A 24986-nucleotide genomic window follows, 5' to 3' on the forward strand; every position below is an offset into this window, starting at 1 on the left:
TATTGTCTTGACCCTGCAGTTTTACTCCACCAAGAACAACAACCTTATAAGGCATATTTTCAATCTTTCTTCCACATATTCATCTATTATTCTAAATTAGTATCAAAGCATCACAGGACATCAGATGTTACACAGGAAGTGTGGTTGTTTCACTAGACAGCAATGAAAAAGCACTTGTTTGCTAATTCTTATATTAGTGACATAACAGGATGGACATGAGAATATTTGGTGAGAGTATACATGTGGCATTTGTTTATGATGGTCCAAGTTATTACTTCTCCAATTGTAAAGTATTTGGTCCCAACATGTTGTGTTTTCTCATACTGGCAATGGAAAATGCAAAAATTATGTCATACTTGATATATACGATATGATAAAGCTTATTTAAAACAGTTTTGCACATGAGAAAATTTGAAAAAATGTATATTCTGAATATATTAAATGACAGTTTAACTAATTGGCACAAATTGCAAAAACAAGAACCTCTTACACCTGGGAAATAAATTAAGATTAATGTACACCTGACAGTCAAAAAATTAAAGCTAACTTTGCAGTACAAACTTTAAGTTAAAGTATGTCAGATGTCACCAAATCTTTCAGTACACTTGAAGGCTGAAATTGAACCAACTTAAGTTTAAGTACTTGAGCCTACACTTAGATTTATAAGAATATTTGATAGCCTCTTTGCTTTGTTGAAATCCAGATAACCATTGACTATGAATTACAAAAGTTTAATGAGTTATTTTGGAAACCTTTTTTCCAGCAGGAACAGAAAATTACACTTATCATTTATCAGACACCACCTGGTACACAACTTGAGAAAAATTCACTTACTAGATTTCTAACTGCAACTAATCTGTGTAAAAATTATACAAATATTTTGCATAATCTATTATACTATCTTTGAAGCATCGTTTGACAAATAATTATATATTAAGTAAGGATAACTTTGTACCTTTTTTTTTCCTACTGACAGGTCATCTTGACGATAAAGTTATCAGTTACAATAACAATGCTATTGTTAAACACTTCACAACAACACATAAATAACTACTCATGCATCGTGGAGCAAGAAACTGCACTGGAGAAGATGAAAAATAAATTTTGTATTGTACTTCCTAGTAGCTCTGCAGACTCATTACAAGTATATAACACACAAGTATAATCTTGTAATATTTGAGCCAAAAGCATGACCACGACCCCAAATTGCACGAAATGTAACATTCCTTTTTCTTTGTAATGACGCAGCCGATACATGGTTGGTTATGTAGTTAAAAGTAGCACAAAAGAAGAATAGATTGTTTGAAGACCTTAATATATTAAAATTCTAAAAACTTGGTAATTTTACCAAAAGCATTGTTTGTTTGTTTTGGAATTTCGCACAAAGCTACTCGAGGGCTATCTGTGCTAGCCGTCCCTAATTTAGTAGTGTAAGACTGGAGGGAAGGCAGCTAGTCATCACCACCCACCGCCAACTCTTGGGCTATACCAAAAGCAAAATTATCATTATTCAATAGATATTTGATGATAGCATCAGTAAATCTGCAAAAGTAACAGGTGAACAGTGAGAAAGAAACTTAAAACTAAACATAAATAATTATTGCTAGAAACGTCCGGAAGTATAAATATATAAATATAAATACAAAAGACAAGATGTGAAGTTCTGCTTTACAAATTGTCAAATGTACATAGCACACTTAATTTAACAAGTAATTATCTTATAATTTCTGCCAATAAATGTAAAAATGCATGTAAATATTGCAGTGTTAATAAAACACGTTTTCTACAATATCAAAATTAATATATACATTGCGTTTATACTGCGGTTTCTACTTTACAACGTATTTGTATAACTTTATAATGAAATTTGTTGTATTATTAATAATCAAACGCCCCACAATAAAAATTAAAATCATTTTAACAACACTATTTCCGGTTAAGTTACTGCTTTTTCATTTTACAATACCAATTATAAACTTTACAAATACATGTTGTTGCAACTTAAAAATTATATAGCCATTTTATCTTCATTGTTACTACAAAACAGTAATATATATGGTATTTTGAATCCGTTTTACTTCGACATACATATACAATCATACAAAATTAGTAAATAAACAGAGTAAAATGAACACATTCCATAACATAAAATATCTTAAGAGTAAAAGCTGAAAATTCCCTAACTGAAAAAAGTGAAATAATTATAGCACACTCTACCAACCCTAGAATACCCTTGCAAATTAACGAGCTTATATGCGACAATGTAGAGACCAACAATTTAACTATCACTTAACGTCAGTGTTGATAAAGCGACGTTTATCAATGCGCAATCCGGTTCAATATTACAATCGATAATACTATACATCCACAACTATATGTACGTGCGCAGGGTCCAAAGAAGTATTGCGTTTCAAGAATAAATAAAACCAAAATAAGAGTAACAAATATTTATATTTCTTTCTTTTGAAGTTCATATATCATGCTGTGTTGTAGCCTGCGAAGGGTTTTAGTTTTCTCGTGATTCATGGCATGTGCACGTCTTATTAACATCACGACAGTAAATAATTGCAACGTTAAGCGTCTTTCATGTGACGTGCCTTTATGTCTACTGACTGACTGCTAGACAACACGCTACTGTATCATAGTACAACTGATTAAAACAAGCGACCCTTCCAGACGGCTTTTGGCTACCTTTCGGAGAAATTGACACTAGATAATAAAAATACCGTCGCTGTAGTAAAACGTGAAATTAAATATACTATTTTGAAATGATTCAACTGTTTTACATTTTATTAAAATTATTAAATGTAAATTTTTAATTCCTCTACTTTATCACTTTTAAATTCAAAGTTTCAAATAACCTATGTAGTTATTTTATAAATCAGTATAACGTATAGCTGGTATATCAGCATTTCCAGGATTTACTGGGATAAAAAACGTAATATGGACCACAAAATGAGCCATAATATGTTTCTTGTTTTCTTTTTCGAGTAGTTGTGTTTTGAATTTCGTGCAAAGCTACTCGAGGGCTATCAGCACTAGTCGTCCCTAATTTAACAGTGTAAGACTAGGGGGAAAGCAGCTAGTCATTACCACCCACCGCCAACTCTTAGGATACTCTTTTACTAACGAATAGTGCGATTGACCGTCACATTATAATGCCCCCACGGTTGAAAGAGGGAGTATGTTTGGTGTGACGAGGATTCGAGCCTGCGACCTTCGCATTACGAGTCGAGTGTCTTAGCCACTTGGCCATGTCGGGCCTCAATCAAAACAGCGATACGATCAACAAAATGTTTATTTATATCGAATCAACAACTAGAAAAACATAAAAACATATATTATATATATATATATATACATCAATACTTATATTTTGCACAGATAGCCTAGTTGCTTTGCATCATAAAACACCAAACCAACCTATATTTTATAAAGGGTATTAATTTTTATGAACAAGGTGGATGAATTCAGTTTCATCAGAGATGATAAGATTATATTTGAAAGCGTAATCCAAGGAATAATAATAATAAAAAAAGATTCTCCTCCCCACCCCCTTTGTCAAATCGCATCTTCTCAGAACTAGCATATAATTTTATCAGAAAACATCTGAAATGTCATTTAATATGGTAGTGCTTTGTCTTTCACATAATTACACTACCCGTCGTGCATGCTCAATGATACTGCTTAAATCTGCGGGAATGGTATGGAACACATTATGTTCAATGGTAATATCACAAATATCATTGCTTTCATTAAAATACATAAATAATAAAACACACATTTACAATAAAAAGTGACAGTTCATTTCCTGTTTTTCAGAATTTTATGGAAACTTTTCTTCAAGAGTATATTTTTACTTTAAGACTGTATAATCACCAAAATTCAGTCGTACTTTTGAAAAGGAATGGCTGGAATATTCTTTTTAATGTAAAGCTAAAATTAATTTTTAAAAATCTCCCAGTTCCTTCACATGCATGAACTAATGTTAAAATTGTTCATCCTTAATGAAAAACTGCATTGCAATGTTTTTAAAAACTAGTTGTGACAAAGCACGTAAAGATTTGTATTTCATCTTCATTTTATAGAATGTTTGAATTAAAGTCAGCTCGCAAAATATTTTAGCTGCATTTATTTAATAAAAACAAATAAACTCCACTATACCCATTACAGTCCTCTGGAGGGTTAGAGGAATGTTTATGGACTTCCAACGCTGAAAGGCCCGGCATGGCCAGCTGGTTAAGGCTCTCGACCCTTAATCTGAGGGTTGCCGATTCGAATTTCTGTCACATCAGACATGCTCGCTCTTTCAACCGTGAGGCGTTATAATGTGACTGTCAATCCCACTAATCATTAGTAAAAGAGTAGCCCAAGAGTTGGCGGTGGGTGGTGATGACTAACTGCCCAAAAGTCCGCAGACATACCCTGAGCCACAGGGGGACGATTGTTAGACCCTTTAGCAGAAATATTTAATCTATTTTTGTAATTAGGTTGCATACCAACTGCTTGGAAGCTAGTGGATATTTGTTTGAATGTTTCTGAAAAAAAGAAAGCCAGTAAGTAAATTAGAAAGTTACATACCAGTCAGTCTAATCAACAGTAACTATTTGAAAGTTACATACCAGTCAGTCTAACCAACTGTATTCGAAAACTATTAGAAAAAGCCATCATTTCAAGATTTTTGACCCTTTTCGAACTAAAATCAATATTAGCTGAAAGACAAACCACAGACCATCTTGTAAGATTGGTAGAAACCATTTCATGTATATTACGAACATTAGTGGCTTTACGAGCGTTAGTCCGTCTCCCATTTACAGCGACCGATTTCCGTGCTGCGTTTGAAACGCTGCGCATTCAGGCAAGGCTCAACATTCACTTTTGAAATGACAGGAGACCGGACATGAATAATACTGATAAACGAAAAAAAGAGAGTAGTAATGGACATATGTTGGGCACTCTCCCTTGTGAGGTTGTACATAGAAACTTTTATTGCACCATGTCTATTCCTACCTTGTTTCCTCACTTTTTGGTGTACTCATTCCTACACTTTGTTGTTTTTTTTTAAATATCTTTCACACTTTTTTTCATACAAGTTGATATGATCTTATGCATCATTCATCAATTTCTGTTAATATCATGTATATACTAAATGTTTCGAGGGTGGAATCTTGATTTAGTTTACAATAGGTACAATAAATTCCTTGAAAAAGAGCGTATCTTGTCTTCTAGTCCAGAGAGTGAAGCTTCTTTTAAGGCTCACCTATGTTGGTATACCCCATACTACTCACACTTTCCAGATCTTGCCACACAATGCTGTAGATTGAGAAAATCAAACCTATTCACTGTCTTATTTGACCACACCTACTCAATATAGCAGTGAGCGAGCTGAGGTTTATATTTCAAAATGGCGTCCGTTTTCAAAATATACGTAGGATAACTCTTCCTTTAGGTGATGTTTAGTATAGAAAAATACTAGCACTAGCACGTTGTCCCTGTGCTAGTGCTCCATTTCTTGCACTTCTAACATGTTACATCTGTTTGTTACACAGCAAGAAGCGTTCAACAATGTCAGTCATTCAGATTGAGAAATTTGCGGTTTTGTAGATTTTTTTTATCTTCTCTATTGACTTTCTCAAGTAGTTGTATGCCTTGTAATTTTGTATGTTGTTTGTTTGTTATCTATGAGTATCTCTCAGATATTTTTAACTTTTTGTTATTTAGTTGATAAAGGTGTATATGAGTAAACATTTTGTATTGCACGCATTGTGTATCTGCTCCATTTCTACTATAATTACTACTGTACTCATAATATCCAAACTGCCGATAATATTGTTTCGATGGGATAAACTGAATGAAAGATTTACATATATGTAAAGAGTAAAGTAAAGTAAAGAGCTTTTGCCACATAATTAAAATGAACAAACTTTATTATTGTGGAGTGAGAGTCTTATTACTGTAAACTATAAATAAGTATGCAAAATATTGTCTATGATGAATATTGTAACAAACAAAGTTCCAATGGCGATTAGTTTTCATACATGCACTGATGTAAATTCTTATGCTATGACTCAGGATTTCAAAGTTCCAAGAAGTGTGTTTATGTTTCTCAGTTTTCTGTCTGTCAGTGTCCAGTATCTCTTAAATGAATCTAGATCAAGCTAGCTTTTTATGATAAACTTGAAATATGGAAAAATTAAACATATCTAAATTAACAAAACTGCCAATTAAAAATTACCTTATAACGTTGATTATATATATGCTGAAGAAGTGTAACCTATTTTACAAATACTGAAGAAAGAATAAGGTGAAGCATCAATATTACACATACTTGAAGATGACCTAGGAAGGTTGAAATGTTGTTCTCTGCTCATCAATAAAAGTGTTAACACCAGCCGTTCTAAGATACATCAATATTACACATAATAAATAGAACGTGCAGACGAAAGAAGTCCTTGTATTACTTGTCTATTGTAAGTGCACTTTTGATAGTTCGTTATGAATGAGACTTTTTATGCTAAAATTATAAAAAGATAGTCTATATGAATCGAAATATTCCCTTTTTACCTCGACCAAAGTAAACACACTGCCAATGACTGCCTGATTGATGTCTTAAATCCAGATTAATGATGTACACTAGCAAATTACACCTCCGAGCTTGTCTCGTGCACACAGATCTTGTGAGAATATTAAATACATTGCTATAGTGTTCTTGTTTTAGACATTGATTACGATATTTATGGAGTGAATTAACTGTACCCTGGTCACAATTTTCAAAATGCTTCTTTTCAGAGTTTGAACTGCTAAGTATTTCATATTTATTTTCTGTGTTATTTCACACAGAAACCACATAATTTGTGAATATATATATAAAGATATATTAACATGATATCTTTATTCTGAAAATAAAGAAACAAATCGCCACTTGTGTCATTAAACTGTTTATGTGACATCGTAATACGATACTCTCGAAAGAAACTAAGCATGTGCGCAGAAATTAGCCAACACGACTCCTTCTCCGAGAACACAATGTGAAATTTGTTTCCTACAGTGTTTACAACAAGAAATCTCCGGAGCAATAACAATGCACTTTAAATCCGTGAAAGTGTTTATTACAGTATATGGTTCAGAGCTGATCCAATAAACATCGTAAGTGTTTGTATAATGGCCATCCCCATAAGGATGTTTGGAATTTAGCAGTACACCCTACAGGTATAAAAGATAACAAGCAATTAAAGAGACTAAAGAGGAGAGAAAGAGTTAACATCAACCACCACTATCTCTTGAACTACTTTCTCACCAACAAATAGTGAGATTGATCATCATAGTATAACGCACCCACAGCTGAAAGGGCGTGTATAATGGCAGGGATTTGGACCATGACACCCAGTTTGTGAGTTAAATGACTTAATCATCAGATAACTGAACAAAACAGATTATTCAATACATTCACCTCAATCCATGACCACGTCTCCATCGGCTTCTCACATGGTAATTCTAATATATGCCAAAGTCAGATGGATGAAAAATAAGACACTTTCACAACGTGACAATGCTTACTTCGATGAAAATGGAATGTTGTGATATGGTAACTCGTGTTCCTTTATATCGATTTGAAAACTTTGTTAAATTAAAAGTTGGTCTGTAACGAGACTTTGTAAATATTTCATTAATCATATCACCATCTTGATTTTTAACTTAAACGATTCATATTAAAGGTGCAATTGCATCAACAATAGTAATAGGTTGAACAATATCTGTTCATGTAGAGTGAATAAAATCCACTGTTCTTTATTAACAGTATATGGATCTATAGTAGGCTTTGTTATTATGCGATTAATATATAATCAAAGTAGGCCCGGCATAGTCAGGTGGTTAGGGTGCTTGGCTCAATCTGTGCGTCACAGGTTCGAATCCTCTTCACACCAAACATGCTCGCCCTTTCAACCGTAGGGACGTTATAATGTTACGACCAATCCCATTATTTGTTGGTAAAAGAATTACCCAAAAGTTGGCGGTGGGTGGTGCCTTCCCTCTAGTCTTGCACTGCTAAATTAGGGACGGCTAGAAAAGATAGTGCTCGTGTAGCTTTGCGCGAAATTCAAAAAACAAATAAACAAAATCCAAGTAGTACTGATAGTACAGAACTAAGTGCTTTCGGTATCCCATCATTCACGTTTCCGCTTATTTCTCCGGTGAACGATTCACAATTGGAAAAAAGTTCTTTGTAGTGTTTAGGAAGTGAATTCTTCTAATTGTTTAAGATTCTAATTAACTGTCAGCTTCACTTAAATTATTTGGTCTGATATAATTAATTACAGAAGTAGAATGAGGGCTTACAAAGTAAGATATCCATCCTGTATCATACCTGTGCTAAAGGATAATATAATTCGACCAAGGCCACTTCATAATAAACTTCAAATTTTATAAGTCTCGAAAAATGAGTGATATCATTCGTCAAAGTACTGCTGACAAAACTGTCCATAGTACAGTAGCGTCACATATAATTGATTTATGTTAAATAACGAGTGCATTACATTTTATAACGGCAGAAAATTCAGAACTGACTGAGGAATTCAGCTTTTAACTTTTTACAAAATACTATCTCTTTTTTTTTCTTTTCATCATTCTCATAGTATTTCTTCCACAGCGGTGGGTGTGGGGACTTGATTATTTATTGTAGTTCATATTCGTAAAATGTTCCATTTAAAATTTATCCAAGATAGTATTGAAGTTTGTGCACTGGGGAATTTCTTTCTAAACTCTTGTGAATCGTAAAGACTTTGTTGTTTATTCAAACATATAACCTTTCTTACACCGATGCTTCACCTTAATAATACGGACTTGACCACCCACTTTAGAACTAAAAGTTTGGCGGGTAATTTGTAAAGTTTTCCATCCAACAGAGTGATGACGTCTGTCGGTTTTATTTTAATGTTCTGATGATGTGATTGATTTGAGGTTTTGACCATATTTTTCAATACAGATAAAAATTTGTAAGTTTCACGATGTGTAAAATAGTGTAACATTATAATTTTTAACTACGATTAAATCGTTCTAAAACATATAATTTGACCACAACAAAAAAGAACATTCATTCTTCTAGACGATCACAATCACTAAACCAAAACTTTAAAACAAAAATAAAACACTCAAACAAAACCCTTATCAATAAAATATTTATCATTCCTACCCTTAAACTTCCTTAAATTAACTTTATCTACAATATGAAGTTAAAAACTTTATGAAATACAATTCATTAATCTTAATTAAGGATGATGGTCTGCCCTTTCTTTGCAGGAAAATTTAACGAATAAAAAAATAGGTGAAACGACCATTTGCTATACATTTAAAATAGTTTAACATGAGCCAAAATGAAACGTTGTTTAATTGAACATTAGTGAAAACTACACCAGATAGTACATCTTTTAGTAACTACTGGTTTTGATTTTTTTTCCCGTATAGCTTTTACATTTGTCATTTTTTATTCTGGAAGTTATATACACCGATTTTTTAATTGGCATCTTAATTGTCTGAAGTGGAAACTACAAAAGTTTTGTTTAGTTGTTCTACTAATAAAATAGGTTTATAACATTTGAGTGAAAATTATTTGAATTAAACTATAATATTATGAATAGCCTACGAGTAAGTTCTGTACATTAAATAATCTCTGCCTCACTTGAATTTTATATACTCATTTTTCGCCGACTTCTTTTATATATATAGTAATTATGTTTTTTTATTCTTCAATGCCAGTAGTTGTTGGAGCCAGGCTGGCAAAAAATATTTTTATTATGTTATCAAAAATTCATTACTAAAATAACTGTTATCTAGCAAACTCAATAAAGACGTATTAAACTTAATTAATTGTACAGCTGGTACTTTAAATCATCTTTGGGAAACTCCATAATTACAGAATTGAGGGAAAACAAGACAAGTCTAAGTTTCACAAATACGTCATTTATTAGTGACCATGGTTTTGTCAGTATAGACATCATAATGATGTCTTTACTAGTGAAACCACGGTCACTAATAAATGGCGTATTTCTGAAAAAAAAGTTCACTTGTCTTGTTTTCCTCAGTTGTGAAATTTGATTACATTCTTACCTCTAAACTTATTATTAGGACCCGATTTCCTTGAAGGTATTGTTGACGGTGATAGTGTTTTAACGCAGAGATACACAGTGTTTTTTCATCCGCGTTCTATGTTCACGGCCCAGCATAGCCAGGTGGTTAAGGCATTCGACTCGTAATCTGTGGGTCACGGGTTCGAATCCCGGTCGCACCAAACATGCTCGCCCTTTCAGCCGTGGGGGCGTTATAATGTTACGGTCAATCTCACTATTCGTTGGTAAAAGAGTAGCCCAAGAGTTGGCGGTGGGTGGTGATGATTAACTGCCTTCCCTCTAGTCTTACACTGCTAAATTAGAGACGGCTAGCGCAGATAGCCCTCGAGTAGCTTTGCGTGAAATTCCAAAACAAACCAACAAACAAACAAAACATCTATGTTCACAGGGGGGAGTCCACGAGTGGCACAGCGTTATGCCTGTGAACTTACAACGCTAAAAAACCTATAGTCGTGGTGGGCAAAGCACAGATAGCTCATTGTGCAACTTTGTGCTTAATTCAAAGCAACAAAATATAGCGGGAAAACGATTTTAGGGTTTTTTAAAGTCAGGAGACTTAACGCTTACCCACTGAAGGGCCATTGTTTTGAAACTGTCCTCATATAGATTTTAGATATTTTTGGTGGAACACCTTCCACTACAGATTTTATTGCTAAAGGTTTTCAGTAATAAGTATTAAAATACATCAATTATCTTCGAAAGTAAATAGTGGGTTAGAACCAAATATATTCCTCACTCATGGTTTATTAGTTTGATATTTTTTCATAAGTCGTATGCAAGATTAGTATCTTAATTTAAGTGTATTTAATAGGAACTCGAGAAATATGTTAAACAAATATTACAGAGTTTACTAGTATTTTGTGAACTTGTGTGTAGAATCGTAAAATGTAGTGCTGAACTTCAACCAGGCAGGCTGTAAGGAGTGTTTATACTTCAGGAAAATAAAATTTAAAAAATCTGAAAGAAGAACAATGTTACGAAAGAGATAAGAAAAAGAAATGGTTAGCAAAATGAAAAGCGAGTGGAAGAACAGAGAAGACACAACCTTACCAGAGGCGTATACTTGGACATTACAGAACACTGGGGTCGGACTTGTGGACCAACACTGTCCAGTCAGGCAGCAAGCATGCAATGAAAGAGAAGCACAAACCAATAAGTTTTTATGATTAAAAATAATAAAAACAGCATAAAATGCGAATATGTAGCAGTTAGCAGAGCATCTCGAGTGCACTTGGAATATCTTGAATTAAATGTCAGTGTAAAGTTTTTCCTACGAAGGTAGTCCTTAAAGATATGTTTCCACTAAAGCCCACCCTGTTATACATCAGAAGTTTACTCTTCTGACTTCAATTAAAGGGGTTTCCTGCTAGTACAGCGGTAAGTCTACGGATATACAACATTAAAATCACCGGTTCGATTCCCCTCGGTAGACTCAACAGATAGTCCGATGTGGAGTTGCTCAAAAACAAAACAAAAAACACACATTATATTAAATATCCAAAAACAAAATTGTCATATATAACTTCTGTTCAGTCCCCTTCCAGTTTCACATGTATAAACTCGTTCACATGATTATTTTATTCTTTGGTTTTGCTTTTATTACGAATAATTCTTTCAGCGACGTTTGTTATTTTTATTCACGAATACTGAATGATTAATGAGTTGTTACTATGTTCAGGTTTCAAAGAGATGTTTACATATTTCGACAAGATTGTCTCTGAAATGTACCATAAAAGGAATAGTGGTCGTCAGAAGCATTTTTTATTTGTTTGTTTGTTTGTTTGTTTTCGTGTGGTTTCTTGACAGACTGAATGCCATGTTTTTATTTTCTTTTTTATCGAGATCACTTGCACCATACGTTTATAGTTTCAAGTTTTGGTCGTGCAGAGTTCCAATCTACATATTCTTCGGAGTCCTTTGGTTTTTAATAAATACAGGCGTCAAATCCAGTTGATTTCTTAATAAACATAGCATTCAAAATAATGAGGAAACAGCATCAATATATCTCATCAATTATTCGAGAGTATATATGGCTAAAATGAAAAGACCATGTCTTTACTAGTGGTAGGTGATAATTATGAAGCTAAAACCTGTGGTCTGGTTCTTGTTATATGAACATCCATAAACATCCATATGGACGACATCTAAAAATATTACTCATTCAATATATACGGTGCTATAATGTATTGTATTTCTCCATATTGTGTCACAGGTGTCAGTTGATGTTAACTAGCGAGTTTTAGCTCTTAAAAATTACATTAAATGTTTTTAAAATTAAAACTATGTTTTTTTTCATAACTTAGTTGTTTTTTCTCAAGCAAGCCACTCAATTGATACTTCAGTACCATCATTTTCACTTTTTGCACATTTCTGAAATATGTTTTCCACTGAAGTTTACACGGTATCTTCGTTGCAAAACTGCGTGGTAAAATATATGCTTACTGTAATGCTTAATAAAGTGAATCAAGTCATTTTTTAAAATTATTTTATATAATTATTTATCATGTTTTAGTAGTTGACAGATTGTAACACTATTACCTTTACCTTCGTTGATACAGGATCTCTGTTAGTGAAAAATTACTTCATGAGAAACAAGAACTAAGATAGATATGTATCTCAAGACGGCTGGTACAGGTATTAAAATCTTTGTTAACCTGAGATTACCTAAGAAGGTCGAAACGTTGTTCTCTACTTTAATTTAATAAAAGTTTTAATACCTATATCAGCTGTCTTGAGATTCATTTTTACTTCAACTGGGTTTCTCGTCATCATGTAAGATAGAAAAATACATGTGAAACTTCGTATACAGAAATGTCTACATTAGCCCCTGGTGTTCTTCCAGTAAAGGATAATTTTGAGTGCATTATGCATCTCATGCGGAAGGACAGGACTAGCAAGCAACTGCGAAGAATTGCTGACTGGGTGAATCGCCTGGCCTCTGCACTCATTTCACACTGGGAACACTGCAATGTTTACACCCTTCACCCTAAAAATGTAGCCAAACATACTAATAAACTTTACAGTGAATTCAAGAAGAATGTCCAATACAGAAAAGTTTGTTTCGTTTGTTTGTTTGTTTTGAATTTCATGCAAAGTTACAAGAGGGCTGCCTTCTCTAGCCGTCCCTAATTTAACAGTGTAAGACTTAAGAAAAGGCAGCTAGTCATCACCACTCACCACCAATTCTTGAGTTACTTTTTTACCAACGAATTGTTAGATTGGCCGTCACATTATAATATCCCCATGGCTGAAAGGCAAGCATGTTTGATGTTAGGGGACTCGAACCCGCGACCCTCAGATTACGAGTCGAGCATCCTAACGACCTGGCCATGTCACATAAACATAGAAATAAAGTGTTTAAGACGTTAAACCTTTTTTTTTATCTGCTTTGCAGCTGGCTTCTTCACTCAGGGGGGAAGTGTGTTTGGCTTTGGAGACTTTGATTCAGATAGTAAATTTCTATCAACACAGTACAACACGGACCTTTAGAACAATGCACCAATCAACAACATCGATGCATAAAGATCTCTGGGGTCCATAAATTATGAACTTGACTGGAGACGAGCCAAAGATCTGGCAGCTGCTGAAGTTGCCCATTTGATGTCAAAGTCAGTGGACCTTGTGGAGGTGAAACCTGCAGGCCTCTTCAAAGATTACAGCAAGAAGGCCAAGAAAGTGAATAAGTTGATGTCAGATTGGGCAGACGCTCAGGCCAATTTAGAGAAGTCTGGCCTTTCAAAGAAAGAAGTGTCGAGCCAATCATCCGAGAAAAGAAGACTGTTTGACTTATATAAATTGGTGTCTGTTGGAGATCCTTTTACTAAATCTGATCACATAGATGATTTTCTCAAACGCAAACGCTTGAGCAACAAAGAAAAGTAATACAAGCTCTACGCAAGGTTAAATATGCCCGAGGCACAACCCTTTCGCTTCTTAAAACCTGTGAGTTGTTGAGACTCTAGGAAAAGCACCGACGTCTCTCAACAGAAAGATCAGTTACAAATTTAAAATGTATTTAGAGAATGTATCTGCCACAACCAGTGTCACCTGGTAAGACTTTGATGCTGCTCTCGAAGTAATCAAAGTACTGCTGTGTAATACATAATTTTTGTTTTGCTGTTAGAATTAGGCATCACTCTTTTATGAAATGAGTTTAATCAGGTTTAATTCATGTTTTCGATGATGTAAAACAGTTTGCATCATAATAACAACACTTGTAACCAAGGTTAATTATTTTCTTTCTTGTGTACCATCATTATATCTATACTAGCTATTGCTGTAAAATTAACTGCATCTTCTTAGTTCATGTCCATACGGATATTGTGACCGAATAAATCAAACAGCCTAGTGTTATATTTATATTTGCCCATATTTTAATAATTCACCCAAAAAAGTTCGATTCTCTATCATTTTTTATATAACATCCGTTCTAATCTTTAGTTCTATTAGAAAGACACTGATTGGCTAGTGAAGTAGATAAAGTTCCACCAACACATGATTTCATTGGTTTGGCAGCAGGTTGTATCACTGAACAGAAAGAAATGCTTTGTTGCAAAGTCAAAGAATGTCAATAGGTGTGAAAATTATATGGAAATTATTTGTTAAAAACCATTTATAACAGCTTGAAATATTCTTCTAGACGAATTTGAGTATAAACATACTCTGGCACCATACAACACCTGCGAAAACATAATCAAACATACACATTATTTTCTTCAACCCTTAAATAGAATAAATTATAAAACCAAAATTATAGTTTTTGATATGAACAAATGTTTATACTCAAATTCGTTTAGAAGAATATTTTAAGCTGTTATAAATGGTTCTTAACAAATAGTTTGGGTGCTCAAATCCGTCGTCACACCAAACATAATCGCCATTTTGGCCGTGGGGCGCGGCATTATAAAGTGACGGTCAATCCAAATATTTGTTGATAAAAGAGTAGCCCAAGAGTTAGTGGTGGTTGGTTAAGACTAGCTAGCTGCCGTCCCTCTAGTCTTGCACTACTAGATTAGGGATGACTAGCGTAGATAGCCCTCGTGTAGCTTTGCGCGAATTCAATGCAAACAATTAATTCAAACGATTAATTTTATCTATCTCATTAGCCACTGTATTTCTCATTCAACCAGATAGGCCTTCAATACAGTCATTCATACTACCGTACATTAGATACGGTATGCTAATAACGTTTCTTGCGATTTTAACTCTGATCTTGAGAAAATATTTTTAAAACGATATCAACAGCATTGATCCCTATATCGTTTTCCCCAATAAATGTGTATAATATTTATACATAAATGTTTTGATTGTTCATGTAATTAGGAAATGAACTACAGTTGATACCTAAGTTTATAGAAAATCTGAAAATAATATATAAACTGGAAAATCGTAACCCTTTCACAGCAAAAACTTGGAACCGTAACACTTATAATTAAAATTACACTTGACATTTAAACAGTTGATAAACGCAAATATCTATAATTTTTGTACGAAAAAGTGATTGCACCGATTGAAATTTAAAAACTATCAGTGAAAGCAAATAAGCCACAAGAAACTTAACCTTGCATAACTTCAATTTCTTAACCAAGAAAGCAACAGAAAACAATTCAATAGACTGTTGTCGATACTTATTTACTAAAGCTTATAATGTTTATGAATTAGAATATTTTGGAGTAAATAAATAATTTCTAGACGAAAAAAATACATTTAAAAACGTCTTGTGAAATATGACTTCCTAATTCAACGAATACAACATTTTATCACATATGCCACTAATAGAAGAACAATAATTTATCATTTAGGCTTGAACTTTCTGATAAAAATTAAATAAACATCAACAATAGCTGTTATTTCTTCACAATCGTCCTAACTCTCTAATTTTGGATTCAAAATCGGAGGCGTATACAAACAGTATTTCAAATTTATCACTTGTCTCATGGGCAGTGACTTGAAATGAGATAAAAGATAAAACTTACGTCATTTAAATCACCTTTTCTATCTACTGATACTTAAGCTGAAACTATGGTTTAGGCCTAATTGATATCACTGTAAGTAGAACAAACTGTTGTTTAAGTTTGATTAGGCAGCCTATAAAATAAGAAAAATTCAAGAGTAATGCATTATTAAAATTATATAGCACCAATAAGTATTTAATTATTTTTCATTATCGTATAAAAAATACTAATTATCCTCGATGAAAATAATTAAGTAAACATTATTTACAAACTTACAAAATACTGTTGGTTCAGACAGTTCGTATTCTTTGGGTATTTAATTGGAACACTAATTTGGTTGGAAGCCATTCCATACACGCTATACTTGATAACAACAGAACAGAAACTAAAACCAAACCACAAAATACTCCATTATTATCAACATCGCTACAATACACAGAAGAACATACTCTGAGATAACACGAAACGAACAAACACAACACACACTTGAGATGAACACCAGCAACCAACAAACGAGTCCAGCAGACAGAGTACAAACACTAACAATGAAAGTAATAGAGAATTAGCAACAAAAATTAAAAACTTTATCACCGACTTCATTCAACAATATAGTAACCCAAATATCAACATAAAACACCTACAATATCTAACACCACATGTAATACACAAAATTCTAATTAGAATCATACCACAATAAACAATGTCATAGTATTACACAGAAATATCTACAGTGACCTTGTTATCAAGTGGCATGAGATCAAACACATCTGGTAATATCATATTTATCACCGAAATGGTTCCCTAGAACTATTATTCATTCAAACTGTCAGGTTACCTAGAAGAAAGAAAAGACAAACTGAACAAGGTATCAAAACAGGATTCTACTCCTATATAAAAATAATTATCTATAAGCACCGTAAACATACAGTAAGATATGTATGAACTTCTTAGAATTACTAAACAGTGATGTACTAGATCTGTAAATGTGTTGATCAACATTAATACGATTTAGGTACCTACTAAACAATATAACATCAACATATATCATTCCAGTGATATACTAGGCCTGTGTGTTTATCAACATTAAGAAGATTAAGATACCTACTTAACAGTACAACACCAACATGTGCCAGTGATATACTAGACCTGTGTTTATGTTTAGCAACATTAATAAGATTCAGATACCTACTTACTACACGATATAACACGCCAAAACATACCTGATACCTGTCACACATATCACACCAGTGATATATTAGACTGTTTATGTGTTCATGAACAGTAATAACCAACTTTCAAACATTTAACGTAGGAAAAGATTCAGACAACGACGATTTACCAATATGGAGTGTCTTCGATCTCTCATCACTTCAAAATACAGTCATATAACTACAAAAAAGGAAGAAGGAAGAAGTGATATTAACAGAACTTGTTTAACATGAACCCATTCACAACAGCCTCTAGCAACCTGGATATAATAACTAGGTACTGTTCAGTGATCTCAGAGAGCGTCATAGAAACATGTGACAAATGCATACCAATAGTATCAATAAACAACACCCAAACCAATCGACACCCGAACACTGAAGTAATCAATCAAGTGATAGAACAAAGAGAATATATGACAACCGGTGACCTACAAACAAAACAGTAAATATGCTCAGAAACAAAATTAGAAACGACATCAAGCTACTAATGTTACACGAACGGGATTTCTTCTGTATACAAACTCAAAAACAGATCCTAAAGATTTCTGGTTCCACATAAAAAAAAAGATACAAAGTCAACGAAAACAACCTTCGCAAGCTACCCAACACTTAAACATAATAAATTATACATAAACAAACAGAAAGCACACGCCTTTATAGAACGACTCCAATAAAACATTAAAATATCCAGACAACTCAAACATGAACAATCACTTCGTGAACATAGTAAATAATTATATCACAACCAATGGTAATGTACACCACACTTTATTAAGGACACTCAACATAATAGTACAACAACAATAGAGGAACATAACTACAAAACAAAACAACTTATCAGACCCATCTATTGTAGCAGGAGTACAAAAAACGTGAAGCTTTTGAGAAACAGGACAAGGCAGAATTCAAAACTTATTACTCAGAAAATGTCCTCTGAGATTACAAGAACATCTCGCATCTTTATACAACTCATCTCTAAAAACAGGATACATACCAACCGCTTGGAAATAGGCCTATGTTTATATGTTCTAGAAGAAGGAATATCAGCAAATGACCCCGAAACTTACAGGCTCATAAGTCTAACAAACAATCTAGGAAAACTACTTGAAGAAATTATAAATAGTGGACTCATAAATTACCTTCAAAGTATATCAATACTTCTCGAAGTACAAAATGATTTCCAAAAAGCAAGAGAAACAACAGATCATGTGATAAGATTAAAGGAAGAAATAAAACACAACTTTAGTAAAAATCAATGCACAGTCGTATGCTTCCTAGATGTTGAGAAACATTCGATAAAGTATGGCACAACGGACTCCGATACAAACTGTCGAACTTGGGACTCTGACAGAAATTATTCGCTGGGTTTCTAACTTCCTGGATGATAGGAGCACCAGAGTAACAGTTGAGGGGATCTACTCAAATATTGCAACTTGGAGGTAAGTGTTCCTCAAGAAGTACATATCTCTACACTGTTTATAGTGCATATTAGTGATATACCTCTCAAAGACACAAATCACACTCTTTGTCACAGTTCTCAGATAATGTTACAGTCTGGAAGAGTGCCCCAAATACAGCAACAGTAACATATAATGTACAACCACTACTAAACGAAATAAAATTGTAATGGGATAAGTAGAAAATTAAAATTTTTGGCACAAAACACAAGTCATGTTATTTACAAAATTGTAACAAATAAGAAAAAGTTATATCTATAAGTAGCAACGTTAGCAAAACTCTCATGGATTACATTAGGCTTAAAATTAAACTTGATACCACACATTAATAAAATTAACTGTACTTTAACGAAAGCATATACAATCCCACGATCAACAAACTCAGTATTTCGACACAACTATTTAATCACGCCACTACTATCAAGCAGGTTCGTGGATAACTTTCTTCAATATTATAAGAAAACAATTAATAAAAATGAGCTAATGAGTAAACAAGAGAGTTACATAATACATGATGAACCAAGCCCTAAGTATCTTTTTTCTCTAAACATCATAAATAATGTGTGTGTGTGTGTGTGTGTGTGTGTGTGTTTACTATAGCAAAGCCACATCAGTCTGTCTGCCGAGCCCATCGAGGGTAATCGAACCCTGATTTTAACGTTGTAAATCCGTAGACTTACCGCTGTACTAGCGGGGAGGTCACATAAATAATAATGTTGCAGGTCAATCAGTATTAGTTTAACTGAATCCTAGTCACAAACGTAGGGCTATTTTAAAAGGGTTTTTTGTATGTAAAAATAGGATCATGTTTGTCTATATGACAGCTGAGCGAAATTATATTGTGAACACGGGCTAATAGTGCGATCACACATAAGTGAAGCTAGTGAAAATATACAAGTTAATACTACCCCATGAATTGGACGTGGAACGAAAGAGGTTTGTAAATTAAAACTTCAGATGGTGAACAAAATTTAATATACCCGTGAGTAATGCAACAACCTAACAAACTAGGGTTAAGTAGCAATATAAACACAATAACAATTCCTTAAAGGAATGAACAGGTCAACGCTGAAACTGACTCTCCTAAATCCAAAACATTGGGCCGAATCCCGGTGAAACATTTTGTCGGCTTACCTCTAGGAATGGACTGACAGAAGTGGTTTTCTGTAATAATAATACACACTGACAGTAGCACCGTAAATAATGTAGAAATAATGTAAATAATGTGTGAAGTATTACAAAGAAATAATACACATACAATTCTGATGCAATAACGTTATGAAGCGGGAGAGAAAAATTGCCATTTTAACAATTACATCAGATGCTTCTAGGAGAGTACACTTAATGTGTTTAGACAACTACGGTTAGTCATGCTCTCTTGGAATACCAGTCACACATACCAAAAGAATCCTTATCTCCGATCTAACTATTCTTTTATAATTATTCAAGTCGTATTACCTGGTTTAACATTCTGTCAAACACGAACAATACGCTTCCTTCGTAAGCACAAGAAAGAAAAAATATATATAATTTACTGATAATTTGATTTAGTAAAATAGAATTATATCTTTTGAGTAATTCAAGCTGCACTGTAAAAGAAAAACAGTAAAAAAGTCCCTATGTAACCATAAACGTACAAAGGAAATGTCTTGTATATAAATGAAGATTGGAAAATAAACTGAAGAAATGAAAAGAGCCAAGGTTCAAGTTCATATATCTGGAGAGATACTTTTAGAAACACTGATACCTGCCTGCTATGGAACATCACCTTTCTGAAACAAAATGTGTTTAGTTGGTTAGTAAAGGTGGTGTTTTGAGGTCACTCATAAGTTATTCCATTACGTGTTTAAAGCTAAAAAATCTTTAAGATCAGTGTAATTCTACTGCAGCACTAAACTGATTATCGGTATAGTTTTCGATTAAATAATTAAGTAATGCACAGTTGAACACTGTTAGTAATTAAAAATAAAACTCAAAACAACAAGCTATTTTGAAACAACTAAATAATTTTATTATGTTAATGCATCATTTTAGGTTAATCAAATATAAAATAATTTCCAGCAGTGTACCTAATAAAACAGTAAGTTGAAAAATTGTGTGCTGCCTGTTAAAAAACAGTACAGATTGCCAGGATTTGTTGTTATAAAAATGCACATTGCCTTTACTACCGTACATGAAAGAAGAAAAAAAACAAAACATTACTAACTGGTTTCGAGTTGATATCAGAACTGGTCAAGTATCTACAGCAAACCTATAGGACTCTCCAGGGGTGACATTGGGATATATATCATTTTTAAATCGCTTGCCACCCAGTGACACAGCGATATATCTGCGGACTCACATAGTTAGAAACCAGATTTCGATACCCGTGGTTGGCAGAGCGAAAGTAGCCCATTGTGTAGCTTTGTGCTTACTTCCAAGCAATCAAACAATGGATATGACCCCCTGTCTCACCCCATTATCTCTAATGTCTTCCCTGAGGGTTGAAAGAGCACGTCCTGAAGCATAAAATATATTCAAGGAATACAACAAGAAACTTCTGATAAGTGTTGTTCGAAGGCCTTTGAGAGTCACAGGTTAAGAAACTGATTGTAGCGTCGGGTAGAATAAAAAAAAAAAAGGAAGTATATATATGAAGTTTTTTGTCATTTGTCTTCCTTGATTTTGACTTCCATCCTTCAGTTAGCACTGAAAACTGCAAGAATAATACAAAATAGTGCGTGTATACAATATATAAAAAATGTTAATAAATCATTATCTTTCGTTGTTTAACAAACGTTTAATACGCATAGTCATTATAAATATTTCTCATTTATTTGCACTGTTGTGACAGTTATCAATCAATCAAAAATTAAATAATTACATCACGAAAACATGATTCTAAGTTAAGAAAATACAGAATTTATTTAATAACTGTTTTGCATATTTCACGAAGGCTACCTGCAGATAACAGCTCCTAGCTTTGAATTCATGAATTAGGAGAAAAGTCAGCTATCCATCGCCAATTATTGGACTACGTTTGTCCCACCATAAATTGGGATTTGCACGTAACACTTATAATGCACCCACGAACCAAATGCTTCAAAACAATGACAAGATATAACCATAAATTGCTTTAGGGAAAAATAAATAAACGTTAATACAATACCAGCATATTCAAATACCTCACTTTCTCACTTACTACACCTTGTAATCCTACAAAAGTTATGATGGAAAATGTTATACTGTACATTTCTAGCTCTACAAAAGGAACAATGGAAAGTACTACATCTCTAACTTTGTAATCCCACAAATGGAATTATGGAAAGTACTAGATCTGTAACTTTGTAATCCCACAAAAGGTATGAGAGAAAGTACTACATCTCTAACTTTGTAATCTCACAGAAGGTATTATGGAAAGTGTTGCATCTGTTAACTTTGCCTGTAGTTTTTATTTATTGATGAAAACAAATGAAAAACACGTCAACGTTTAGTATAATAATAGTTTATCAGATTTCACAAATACGTACACGTTATCATATGAGAAAAAAAAGAAACACATAAGCATGTAGCTATTAAATTTTCCGATAGTGGTAAAATATTGTAATAATGATTTATATTTACCTAATAGGATATTATTATCGAAAGTTTAAGTTTAAATAAATAAAATCTAAGTATTAGGATTTTACTCAACTACTATCATCCCACATCTATCTATCGCCATATTTTCCTTTCTTGTTATCCTTCTTTACATATAATACCACACGTTTCAGACTTGCGTTTCAGGGCGCGTGTAAGCCAGTTGGTAGGTTTCTAGATTTTTGATCAAACAAACCGGGTTCAAATATATACATGTGTGATATTACACGATATTCTTTACCATTTAAGCTGAGGGTACGTTATAAAAGCGAGATTCCATCCTTTAACGTAGATGATGGGTAGTCGGAGGTTGTCGATTGGCTGCCTTCATAACTAAAAACGGCAGCAGAAAGCCTTTGAAGCTTTCTCGTGAGTAAGAATAACCACAGGTGTCATTTAATGTCACTGCTTGCGTGTCATTGCATGATATTTTACAGAATTACCTCTCTCCTTAAAAAGAAAGTTATCGAATTATCTTTGATGTATAAGGAGACAGAGAAATTCCTGTAATTTTTACTTTGCCAGTACCTTTGTTGCTAAGATATAGCCCTTAGAGTTCCGACTGTGCAGTGATCACCGAAACTATGTTAATTTCGATTGTTTCTTCATATTAAGCATCATTTTATAAACTTGCTTTTTTTTCCAAAAGAAACGGCTACGTTGTTGCGTCTTTATAAGTCGGACGTCACTAAATCAGACGTCACTCTACACATTCAAATACACTGCTGTGTTCTTACAAGTTGGATGTTACTTCTTGAACACATTAAAATCTCATTTTTATATTCCTTTAATTCTGATATCACTTCATTAACATTTTCGGTTTCATTGTTTCGTTGTCATTTGCTGCTTGTTTAGCAGACGTTTACGAGTTGTAAATTAATCCAATCTCGTTTATGTGGCATTAGGCCTTCACAACCTTACCATTATCGCATACTCAACAGAAGACTTTAGGATTGACAATATAACAACATATAAAGCTACATATGTCAACATTAAGAAAGCACACGTTTCTAAGTGAAAAGACATAATTAGCTATTTTCGGTGTGCACATCTCAGGAACTAAATTGCAGCATTACAAGTTTATCGCTAAGCCATCGGATGGCTGAACGATAAGAAATTTGATAGACACTCTCGTTGTGAGTTTCTTTTAACCACCGAAACTTGAATTTCAGTGAAGAAAGGGTGACATAAAAGTCTAATCTATGGTTTGATTCGCTACTTTTGCTACAAGAGACTAGTTGTACTGAACTCACAGCTTATTAATGCTGTTTGAGAGAATAAAGCAAATAAAGCCTTACATAGTAGCGAGAAACAAGTAGTATAGGACAATACAGTGATATGTCTTTGTCGTTAAAACACTAAATTGCCATATTATATAAAAGATGATACATAAAGTATAAAAATATGCAACAAACACAAACCCAGAATAACATAACATCTCTCTTCCACTTCTGGTCACTTAACAAAAACGGCCAAAAATCAAGTACTACAGCTAAAACCAGTATCTATCATTAACTTCCACATATTAGTTTCGGTGTTGTATCACTAAACCTCGATATTCAGCTTATAACCATCAGTTACTATAAATAAAACTTACTCGCTTGTGATAATATTTTTAAAGTTTTTAAGTAATCCGAGTGCTTCGAATTTATACTCCTTCTGTAACTAGGTGTATCACATGATGTACATTTGTTTGTTTCAAAGCCATGCTATTGGCTATCTACACATAGCCGTCCAGGCTGGTGAGAGGGCAACTTGTTAGCCAAAAGTATCTACAGTCAGATCTTGTCTCACGAAATAGTGGTATTTGATTGCAGCTCCATATAGCGCTCCAACATCCCCAAAGCGTTCGCTTTTTACAGTAATTGTCCACGCCCAGTTAAAACAACTGTAATTACGTCTTTAATTTCTTCATCAGAAATGTTTTGAAAACTAACATTGTTTCAGTAACTCTTGTGTTTGGTCATTAGCAACAATATACCCTGAATATTAACACAATTCCTACAGATTAATCTGTACACCAAAACGATCTTAGATAGTAACATATGCCTAGTTAACTAATGAACAAATATACACTGTAAAATTCTTATCAATGTTCTAAGCGTTGCTACCGTGTTGGTCGTCAATTTCCATTTCATTCCTTTACGTTGCACGTTCGATCCACATTTAGCCGCGCATTTTTTCACACCTAACGCGTTTTTTATTAGATATAACGACTTTTTGTCAATACACACCAGTAAACAGCAGGACAGTAAGTAAACAAACTCGATAGTAACCAATATTAGCTTTAAGATCGCAATACTATTATTCGGAACAGGCCTATACTTTACAGAACCAACCAGATTCTTTGAAATATATAGTGGTGATTTTTCCCTCTAAAACAGTGTTAAAAGCTTTCTTTAGAGTAAAGCCATGGAATATAGATTAACAGTTTCTTGTCATGACTTGCATGCACTCAGTGCAGCCAATATCAAGCATCGTTACTTACGCTGATTTCTTAAGCTAAATTGTGACACTAAACACTCATTTATTAGGAGAAATTGATAAAAGTTAGCAGATTTGTGCTTAAAAGTTGGCAATGAATAATAATCTTCTATCTTTATGATTCTTATGAAAACTTCAGCT

At 33.5% G+C, this 24986-nt stretch overlaps 1 protein-coding gene across 8 annotated transcripts in view; it reads right to left on the minus strand.

Annotated features, from left to right (window-relative positions):
* The window catches only part of LOC143234107 (voltage-dependent L-type calcium channel subunit beta-2-like), a 178555-nt gene that overhangs the window by 71412 nt on the left and 82157 nt on the right, over positions 1-24986 (minus strand). For 2 of the 8 annotated variants that reach the window (XM_076471178.1, XM_076471179.1), the window contains one exon: positions 11175-11229. The exons of 5 other annotated variants lie outside the window; for them this stretch is intronic. In XM_076471178.1, the coding sequence (XP_076327293.1) occupies positions 11175-11195 (21 nt within the window). In that variant the 5' untranslated portion in view covers positions 11196-11229. Of the gene's footprint in view, positions 1-11174; positions 11230-20201; positions 20240-24986 lie in introns of all 8 variants that reach the window. One more of the 8 variants, XM_076471180.1, reaches the window with a different exon arrangement.

This window comes from Tachypleus tridentatus, chromosome 12 (genome assembly GCF_004210375.1).
Source record: "Tachypleus tridentatus isolate NWPU-2018 chromosome 12, ASM421037v1, whole genome shotgun sequence".
NCBI classification, from domain to species: Eukaryota; Metazoa; Arthropoda; class Merostomata; order Xiphosura; family Limulidae; genus Tachypleus; species Tachypleus tridentatus.